The sequence below is a fragment of the Xiphophorus hellerii genome, chromosome 1, assembly GCF_003331165.1.
Source record: "Xiphophorus hellerii strain 12219 chromosome 1, Xiphophorus_hellerii-4.1, whole genome shotgun sequence".
Lineage (NCBI taxonomy): Eukaryota > Metazoa > Chordata > Actinopteri > Cyprinodontiformes > Poeciliidae > Xiphophorus > Xiphophorus hellerii.
This window is the reverse complement of record NC_045672.1, coordinates 26,268,689-26,279,792: the sequence shown is the minus strand read 5'-3', so window position 1 is coordinate 26,279,792 and position 11,104 is coordinate 26,268,689. Positions and strand designations below refer to the sequence as shown.

The following is an 11,104-nucleotide window of genomic DNA, read 5'->3' as shown; positions in this document are numbered from 1 at the left end:
TGAGGCCTGAATTTGGAAACATTTAATGACCAGATTTCTGATTACCTGAAGGATCTGAATTCTCTGAGAACCATTCACACCCAAGATCATTTATCCTTTATAGACAAACAAGATTTTAAAATATATCCTTTTACAAACAGGAGTGATTTAAGGACCTCTGGGATATGACACATTTTTCTCTTTTTGGTCAGGACTCTGCAGCTGCCCCAGTGATTTAAAAAAAAATTATTTTTATTTTTATTACAACACTGCAAAAAACAGAGCCGCACAACATATAAGATCACATCATCATCCTGTAATGCACAGCGGCACCGTTGCTTGCTCTGTAGCAAGAAGATTCAGGGTTTGCATCTCAATATTTGGTAGTCTGCTGTGTTTTCGGCGCTAATCCTGCAAATTCTGCATGTCAATAATAGATTTGTTTTGTTTGACAGACTTTCACTGCCGTCCTTTATGTGTATTTTAATTTTATGTGTATTGCTAAAGTTCACCAAGACTAGTGAGTAAATAGAAAAAAATTGAAGAGAAAATCAAAATCTATCTGCATCTTAATGTGGTGCAATATTATTTCAGCTACATGTTCTACTAATATTGTGCAGCCCTACTTTTCATTTCATTTGAGTATCTTTTTTTCAAATTACAGTAATTATCTTTCTGTTGTTTTTTCTAAGAACTGGAGAAAAAAGAAAAGAGGTTCAGGAAGAAGGATGAAGAGAATATCAGATGAACATAATAACGTCACGAATGGTGAGTAATTTCCACAAATCAAATACGCATCTGCAGACTGAAAAGTCTGATTTCACAAAAGTTTAATACTGTAAAATTTAATTAATCACACTTTAAAATGATGCAACTGTTTTATGAGAACCCAAAGGTTTTTGAACCTTTAAAAAGAAAAAGTTAAAAACTTCTTCAAGGGCCAAAACAATCTGTTTAGTAAACTCTTCTTTTTCCTCTTGCAGCCATGTTTGTGGGTCATGACTAGTAAATAACAATGTTTACATAAACGTTTCTGAGGATACGACTGAGTCACTGAGATGCTATTTCTGTTCTTCTCGTTTTACCAGTTTACTGTAAATGCTGCAATACTTCCTGTACATGAATTTAATTAAAAGCAGAAAAGCCTCAAAATGAAACTGATCCATCATGAGAACAGTAGTGATTAAAATGTCCATCTGTTAGGCAGAAACATTAGTTAAAATGAAGAGTTTACCTTTTCAGCAATTAGATCCTACTGCTTCGTTAAATCTGACAGAAACTTTTGTGTTATCAGAAATAATGACTGAATGTTAGTAACAAACGTAAATTAAAATTTTTTGATGTTAAATAAGACTTGGAGTAAGAAAAAAGAGCAGCACACAGATTTTATGATTTTATTCGACACATTGGAGTACAGAAGTATTCACACATTTGAATCTTTTCCACATTTCAGTCACAAACGTCCGTGTATTTTCTTGGGAGTCAGAGACTATTATAATTATGCAACACAAAGGTGTGCATTATTGTAAACTTTCACTAATTAGATGGCTTCTTTATAATTTTATGTAGGGGCATCAGATTAAAGAGGGCAAACACAGAATGCTCAGTGCATTTTTCAATTTGTATGAACTATGAAAATGTAACTTTTTTCATTCAATTTCACAGTTATATTTCACTTTGTCTATCACATAAAATCTCAATAAAATACATTAAAGTTTGTGCTTCTAGCTCAATAAATGTGGAAAAATTCCAAGTTGAGTGAAAAGTTAACCCGTGTTCTTACAATTTCAATATTGTTTATCTATTTCTGTACTACTTTCATCTTGTCTTTTCCCCCCAATATTCTGTATTTATTGTCTTCTTTTGACTTGTGAATGGAAAAGTTTAAAAATTACAGAAAAAACAAATAAACTTATTATTATTTTTATTAAGAAGCAGAGTTTTGTGAAACATTTTTAAAGGTTGCATGCATGTAAAGCTCTGTTGCACTTTGCATGCTAACATCTGGATCTGTTCACACATGCAGATCCAGCAAACATCTAAATGTACCATCATTAAGGATGTAATTATCCCTGACATTAGATTAAACCAAACAATTTAGAAAGTGTTTAATTACATTAACAACAGGTTTATAGTGGGAGGTTAGGGTGGAGCTCTGCATCTTCACCAGATGAGATAACGGGATTAATTACGCATTTATGAGGTAGTTTGTCAAATCTCTGTGAACTGGAGACACTTTAATGAAAATTATAGAAGTAGAAACCTTTAAAACAGACACAAACTCTGCGACACTGGATTCTTTTTCTTGATATTGGAAAATCTTATGAGTTTTTTTAAAGTTAATTATGTTAAAAACATGGAAAACAGGGAACAAAAGATTTGGACCTGATTACAGAAAAAAACACTCTAAGCAGAATAATTCTGTGGGTTTGTAAAACCAGGTTGGGTTTCATAAACGGGGAGTTGACATTTTTTGTCTTATTATGACAACAGATTCGGAAATAAACAAGATAAAAACATATTTATTTTCTAAATAAAGGCATCAAGGGAAAGTGGCATTGGTTTGTGTAACTTAAAGTCCATTTTTGTTCATAAAAACTGATTTCTACAGTTCTGAACAAAAACGTAACCTGTAGTTTAGGAAAAGACAGTTTTACATCAGACCACAAGGGGGCAGCATGTCTGTCTGTCTACTTAGCTCAAATAATAAAAGGAATTTGTTTCTTTGCATTTAATGTGTTTAATATGCAAGAAAAAATTAAGTGGTTAAATAAAAAATGACAAAAGTGGCATATTTTTCATCATAATAATCATCATAATAATCAATAGTAAAACCGATTACTAAAATAATTGTAAGTTGCAGCCCTACAAACGTCTCAACTGGGAAACTTAATGGTGGCAGAAGAGTAGTTATTAGTACTTATTGTTGTATTTTGGACTATGTGAAAGGAAAAAAATGCATATTATACCACTTTAATAAATAAAAAGAAACAAAGACAATATTCACTTATACATAAATATATACAGGAACATGGAGTCAGGATAAGACAATGTCTTGATCATCCAGCTCATGTTTTATATGATAATACTGTAAACAAGAACGCATTTAATCTTTTATTGTATATATTTATATTATACTTTTTATTATGTGATTGCCAGTGTAGTTTAATATTTATTAATTTTTGTGACGATAAATGATAATATTGTTGTTTTGAGACCATTTTTGACTAATGTAATAGTAATGGAAAGAACACATAATCAACAATCAATAAACTTTAAACTCTAATGATCACTTACCACTGGAACTGACAGACATTTTAATTATCCAAAAGAAACAGACAAATAAAATGAACTATGAAGTTTCTGGAAACAAAATTGTCCTTAAAAAAAAAACGGCTAGTTGAGACCAAATCACCAGACTGAAGATTTTATTCATCCAGTTTTTGGTAGAAACAGAAAAACAATAAATCACTCAAATGTAAAATAATGAGCTCATTTTAATTTATCATGTGATTAATTGATTTATATTGTGATATATGTAAACATATATGTTTTTCATGTTAATACCACTGACATCACTCATAATGTCACTAACAAATCAATATTTCAATTATATGCTGTATATAATTTATTGATGATATAATATGTGTGCTTGCATTTCAATTATGAGTAAAATTATGTCATAATTCCATTATGGTATCGGTGGAAACGGTTATCATAATTAATTTGAGGTTGAAAAAGACTTTAAATGGGAGCAGAACTTCACATAAAATTAAAACATCAGTGTCTGTGAGATGTGCTGTAACTGACTAGCAGCTGAAACTGGAGTAAAAGCTCAACAACGTATTGATTTAGGGAAGCTAAATATAAATACACACAACAAATTCACAGCCACAGAGACCTTTGCTCTGAATTGTGTTATAGACCTAAACCAGACCGTCTGAATCTCCCATCACACCCACTCTGACCTTTATACAGATTTAGAGATTTATCATCTTGTGCATGACCCCCAACCCCCAATCAAGATCACATTCTTCCACTCGCTGCAGATCAAAAACAGCGAGTGGAAGTTGTGGGGAGCGAGCCGTGTGTAGATGGTGTCACCGTCCCGACCTCATTACTTTTGAACAGAAATGGTAAACACCTTGTCACTAGAAAGGGTTTTTTTTTTTTCCATCACTGTCGACGTTTTTTTGGTTGTTGTTTGGATCTTGAGTGGCCTGCAGGGGGCGTGAGTGGACGCGTTGTTGAGAATGAGACGCTTTTTGCCAGAGAAAATGAGGTAGTTGGTATTGCTCTTATGATTTCAGTTGTGCATTTCAGTTTCATTTTAGAATAAATCAGTTAAATATTTTAACATGTTTCTCCAGTTTTTTTTTTTTTTTTTTTTTTGATGCCGTGACTTTGACGCTTGACCCAAATGAGGCTGGAAACCACAGAGCATGCAGGAAACCTAGCTTTGGTTTTGGACTCAGAGCTTAAATTTTTACTTCCACAAATTACATTTTAATACTAAATGAGCAAATTAAAAAGTCGAAGAAAGTATGGCAATACGATGCATTGTTCTATTACTGCATGGATGCATTAAGACAGAAAAATACAGGTCATGCTTCTTTTTTTAATCCCTTTTTTCACATATTTAGGCTTAAAATCATGGACTCACATACTTTTTTTAGGGGTTAAACAATGACGTTCTAAAAAAAATTACTTAAACATTACAAACAACCAACAAACATATTTTTTTTGGTGTAAAATTGTTGTGTAGAACCTGCACCATCAAGGGGAAGGGCGATGAATTGACAGTTTAGCAGCTATTTACATCATATGCGAGGTGGCTTACACTGCAAAAACAAAGTCTTACCAAGTATTTCTGGTTCAGTTTCTAGTGCAAATATCTCAGCACTCTTAAAATAAGTTAAAACTGACTTACACATAACCTTTCAGCACGACATAGGAGCTTATTTTAAGTCAATAATTCCTTAATTTTGATGAAAAATATTAGTTGTGCTGGCAGATTATTTGACATACAACAAGACATTTTTCCCATGTTACAAGTGGAATAATAGGCTAATGGAACTAATACTTTTTATCCATGTTAAGGAGTTGTTTACTTAAAAAACGCTGAAAAGTTACCTGTAAGTCAGTTTTGTTTTATTTCAAGTGTGCCACGATAGTGGCACTAGAAACAAGAACAAAAATACTTGATAAGATTTTGTGTTTTTGCAGTGTAAACCAGAAACTGACTGTTCAGAGTGCTGCATCCAAAACATAAGGTTTAGTGGAAGAAAAAACTGCATGCAACAGAGGTAGCCGTGAAGAAACTCTAAACACCAGATCATCTGCTGAAGCAGAGAAGGTGACCGCCTGCTTTATCGTTATCGCATTAATTCATATAAAATTTGCCTTAACCCGGTATTATGCACATACTTTTTGCAGTACATGGACATACAGTATGTTTCAGTCGTCTTACATTTCTGTATTAAAAATCTGTGACTTTGAGTAAACACAGTGGATCAATAGCAGCACAGGGTTTCCTACACTGCAAAACAAAAACCGCCACATCTTTTGAATGTTGTTTTTTAAATATATGTTAAAACTGTGTAAAGAATATAACATATACACATATATCTGCGCACATATAAGCGATACAGTACTTTGAGAACAACAAGCAATGGCCTTCTATAAACAGTTTGGTACTTAATAGTTGCATTTACTCGAGTAACTTTTGTGAAAACATTCATTTTTAAGAGTATTTTTACTACAATGTACTTTTTACTTTTTATTTGAGTAATTTTACTATGAAGCATCGCTACTGTTGAGTTAGATTTCTTCCCCTCGTGGTTAACTTCAGTGAATGAATAAAAGTTTGTTCACCAGACATACAGCAGTAGTTTTTTGTTAAAGCTTCATTATATTTATAGAAATTGACTTGAAAAAACTTTAGTTGTTTCTGATTTTGTTATTTATGTGAATTATTTTCATTTTGATCTTTTAATATACCCAAATTTACACATTACCTTATATTTTGGTCTGTCTGCTTATTCTTTTTTGAAATATTAAATGCTTGTTTTGAACAGTTACTTAGTACTCTAGCTGCCCTTTCATCAAATACTTTTTTACTCTTGAGTATTTTCTGGCTACTTTTTAGTTTTACTTGAGTAAAAAATATGTTAAAGTAGTGCTACTCTTACTTGAGTACATTTTTTGGATAATCTACCAACCTCTGATGACAAGGCAGTTAGGGCTGCCGTCTTATAACATTATTTTTTCCTGATAAACTTAAGAATTAACAGAAATATACCACAATGTGTGTAAAATAGGAGTTTCACTTTCTGAATTACCACTTTGGTCATAGTCTAAATCATTTCGATGCACAAAACGTGTGTTTTTAGTGTTCCGGTGCAAGTGAGGCTAATTTACTATGTACGGGAAATAACCTGATGAAGTGGTACAGGTTGTTCGGTTGGTTCGGGGCTTTGCGTCACCTGCCCCGAGGCCACGCCCACCCCGGCTGCTCTAAATACAAAAAACCCCTGAGACAGGAAGACCTGTCAATGTGAGAGGCTCCGCAAAAAAACTTACTACTTGCATGTTACCACAGGCAGGGGCAGAGTGGGATTTAAAAGCGGCGCATTCCCGAGACATTTCACAACTCTGGTCAGGGCGCCTCACCTCAGCCCTGCGCGCTCCTGCAGTCCGGCGGGTGTTGACATCCATGGAAGTGGCCGGCTTGTACGAGGAGGGCGGCTTCGCGATCCACGGCAGAGACGGCATTATCGCTCCCATAGGCGGCGGCGCGTACTGGAGGCTCGGCGACTCGATGACGGAGCTGGGCGTGGAGGAGCGGGAGAGAGCCATCGACTTCAGCGCGTACCTGGACTCAGCCCTGCACTGCCCGCCGCAGCCGCCGCAGCCACAGCCGGGCGACGCTTTCTCAGACTTCCTCGGGGAGAGCAAGATCAAAAGAGTCACGGCTCTGCAAAACTACAAGAACTACTCTCTGCTGAACGAGCTGGAGGCGAGTCAGTGCGAGAACCTGCGGGAGTCGTACGGACTGAACTACGCGGAGCTGCAGGAGACCCGGGTGGACAGCGTGTTGAGCCCGGAGTTGAGCCGCTACCGAGCCGCCGCCGCTGCTCCCGCGGACCGAGAAGACAGCCAGGAAGACGCGAAAATGGAAAACGGCTCGTCTGGCTTCGACATGAGGTCCTACCTGCACTACCAGTCCACGAGTGGGAGTCTGGGGAACATTTCCACCGCGTCGTCGAACTGCTCCAGCCCGCCCGGCACACCTGCGCCGTCAGGTAACGGCAGGTCGCCGTCGCACGGCGGCAAGTCGTCCAGCGGGAAGTCGAAGAAGCGCCTGGACAAGGACAGCGAGGAGTACCGGCAGAGGCGGGAGAGGAACAACCTCGCCGTGAGGAAGAGCAGGGACAAAGCCAAGATGCGCAACTTGGAGACGCAGCAGAAAGTGCTGGAGCTGGCGGTGGAGAACGACCGTCTACAGAAGCGAGTGGAGCAGCTGTCCAGAGAGCTGGCCACCCTGCGCAACCTGCTGTCCGCCACCGGACAGTGCTGAGCCGCTCACCTGGTGGACTTTACAGAAATACAGGGTACTACTACACCCACTGGTTTACAAGGACGCTTTGAATGAGACTGAACAGAGTGGGCGCATGGGGTGGCCATCCACGACTCTTCCTAAACATGTCACCTTAGCTTTATTCTCAGATGTAATTTTTTTTTTTTTGGTGTATGCAGTATTTCTGTGCAGGTTTTACATCCATTCCTGGTGAATTTCTACATTTTGTGTACACTGTGTCTGCAGCAATGGCTGTCAGGGGAAGAGTTGTGCTGCAGTGAAATGATGCAACTCTTTGTAATAGTATTGGCAATGAATGAAATAAGTATAATTATTTAATATTAAAAGGTGAAATGCTTTAATTGTACTTGATATTTTATTGAATTAAACAGATTTATACTTTGTTTAAAGATTTTCACTCATTTTTCTTTATTATATATTTTTTTCTTTGCACAACGCTTTATATGCTTGCCTAATTTTCATCATGCACTGTGTAACAGCACGTTCCAGGTTACAACATATTGCAGTGACACAAGCAGCTCAACCACAAGGAAAATGTGCAATTTTAAAATTGAGTTTATTTACATAGAGACGATTCACACAAAAAATTAAATGCCAGGTCCAGTTCATTTCCAACTGGATATAAATGGACAATAAATGTTGATTTAGTGGCACGTTGCACAGAATAAGAGTTTAATTCAGATTGCAACGTAGAGAACCGCTTTTGCAGCAATCTTTCACACCGAGAAAGTGTGTTTTTATAAAAATAAAAAATTCACACATTAATAATAAATAAATACATTTCATCCTGCATTGTGCACATGTGTTTTATGTGAATAATACAGTTAGAACAATCCATTTGCAAAATAAAAAAAAGACTCTAACTGCCAAGTTTCTGTTTGACTTAATGATTTGACATAAAGTGCACTGATCCCAAAATAAATCCAGCCAATTTATACAGAAATGATACTGCTGAGAGCAGCAAAAAGCAAACAAAAAAAAAAAGACTCGGTCACTGCACGCAGCACAGAAATGGTCGTTTTATCTTTAGCACACGGCTCTGTCAATAGTCTGCTGGGTCCACTGGTCTAGAGAGGGGTTCAAGGTCGTGTGGAAATTAATCAGCAACTAACCCGACCGCACTACCTGCTGAGGTCACACCTGAACAGCCGACAGGCGAGACGCTAAGAGTTTTAAAGCCGGAGAGGAGGCAGCAGATAAGCTGACAAAGTAGCTTCATGGTGGAATTTACCAAGCTCCTCAGCCTGAGTTTTACTCTGAATCGTATCTAAAAGCAAGCAAAACCCCAGGCAGGGCAGATAAAGACGAGGAGTGTGACGTGATTTCAACAAGCCACTGTGGGGAGTGAAAATTTACTACAGTTGCAGTGAAAAGTCGTGTCAGAAAAGCAATGCTTTGCTGTTTGTGCAGTGGGAGATTACACTTTGGATGTTTCAACACAGTCAATGATGATCTGGTTAGCTTTTATGAGTTGTGCAACGTCCTCCCTTTTCCAACTCATCACCACTAGAAGAATGCTACACCCACCCACATTTAAAAAGCACATTGTTATCCTGCTCAACAATAGCTGCAAGAAGCTGTGGTTTGGCTCCAGGCCCGCTACGAAACGAAACAAGACGAATGACATGTATCATTAAAACCCCTCTTTAGAGTCAGATTTCTGCCTCTCCAAGTTCTCCTCGGCGCAGTCTGGAGGTTCTTGGAAACATTCTGCACATTCTTTCTTCGATGACCCCCCCCCCAGCGCAGCCACAAGCCATCCCATTCCCCCCCAAACCTCCTCAGGCTCACAGGCCGAAGGGGGAAATTCCCACACAAGATGACCTCTCTTCTTCTCAGTTCAGTCCGTCCCTCTTTCCTCGTTTTACCGTCAATGGGCAGTGCCTGTCCGTAAAAAAAGAAAAGAAAAAAAAAAAACTCCTTGTTGCATCACATCCCCTTCAAACTGGTCTGCTGCTAAAAGCTCCTCTGTTAAACCAGTACAAAAACATACACACACACACACCTGTCAACCCATTGTCTGGTCGTCTCTGTGCCAGTTGTGAAATGGAGGAGAGTTTTCCTCCTATGAGTCACAACATCATGTAATAAGTTGTTCCTCAAAACCCTTTGGCGTACATTGCTGTGCTGATTTAGGAACACATTGTTCAGGCAGATGATATAAAACCACAACTAGATTTATTGTTATCATTAACTAAGGAAACATCCACCATTAATCCCTTGTATCTACACAAAGATGAACCCTCAGATGGTTTTAGATAGCTGATCAAACGAGAAAAAGAGTCCATTCACACTGATTGGTCCGCTTTAATCAAACTCTGGTTGTTTTCCTAGAATGCGTAATCAAACTCCGGCGCAAGGCAGAAGTGCAAACTCTGGTCCAGCTGCTAACCAAAGATGCAAACTCTGGTCCAACTACTAACCAAAATTGCAAACTCTGCGAGTTACAAGATTATGAAACAGTTCAGAAAGAGGAGCGAACACATTTTTTACAAATAAAAAATGTGAACTCTGGCCCACCACTTACAAGTCTGGCCCTCAGCTTGGTTTCATTGAACTCTGGTGCGGTTCGAATGCATATGTGAACACCAAGCCGACCAGAGGTCCCTCCAAAAGCATAAAGTGGACTGTAGTGCACGGCATTCTGGGTAAATACAACCAAAACAAACACGCTAGTTTAACGCTAGTGGGAGAAATGACTTGTTGTTTTTCACCAAAGACATTTGCTCCATTTTTGTTTACATTTTCTGAAGAAGGAAGTTGCGCTCATATTTTCTTCTGAGGTTTTTGTGTCGTTTTTGTGGTGCAGCGCCACCACAGGCGAGGAGGGGAACAGGTTTTTCAGAAGGTTTGGATCGACAACACAGGGAAAGTGAACTGCAGCATCTGAAAATATAACAAATGTTGCAATTTTGGTCCCCAATCGAACCGATTCTTCCGGACTATCAGGTGTTAAAGTATCTTTTGACTGTTATAAAACAGACTAAAAACATCAAGCAAAAATAATACAAGAAACAAATGACTCATGCTTTGGTTTAACGAGATAGCTTCAAGATTATGTATGTATAATATATATATATAATATAAACTTCTGTAGTTTCTAGAAAGAAACTACAGAAGTGCTTCTACATTGAAGGCTATTTCTTAGAGATCATTTTATCCATATTGTACAAACGATATATCAGACTGTTTGTCCTCATCAGCTGTATTTATTTTAATTTAAAATGTGAATACACAGGTAGAACACGTTGTTTCTGCATAATATTTTTGTGAAGCTGAAGGAAATGGAGCAAAATCAAACGGATTCATGAGCATAAACGTTTCTGCACAGAATTGTCTTATAGATGACACCAGGATCTTGTTTTGGCAAATCATCAACACCTACTTATCCTTCACCATCTAACTACATCACTCCTGACATATGCATTTAATAACATCAAAATTTGCATACATATGAAACCAAAAACAATAGACACACTTTTCTCCTGCCAAAGATATTTTTATCTGAAAAGAAAATTTTAGATA

General features: G+C 37.6%; 1 protein-coding gene across 1 annotated transcript; it reads left to right on the top strand.

The window, feature by feature from the left end:
- The first annotated feature begins 6,516 nt into the window (after positions 1-6,516).
- cebpb (CCAAT enhancer binding protein beta) lies at positions 6,517-7,968 on the top strand. The gene has a single exon (XM_032552663.1). It carries the CDS (start codon positions 6,569-6,571, stop codon positions 7,556-7,558), a length of 990 nt encoding a protein of 329 aa, XP_032408554.1. The 5' UTR covers positions 6,517-6,568; the 3' UTR covers positions 7,559-7,968.
- The last annotated feature ends 3,136 nt before the right edge of the window (positions 7,969-11,104 follow it).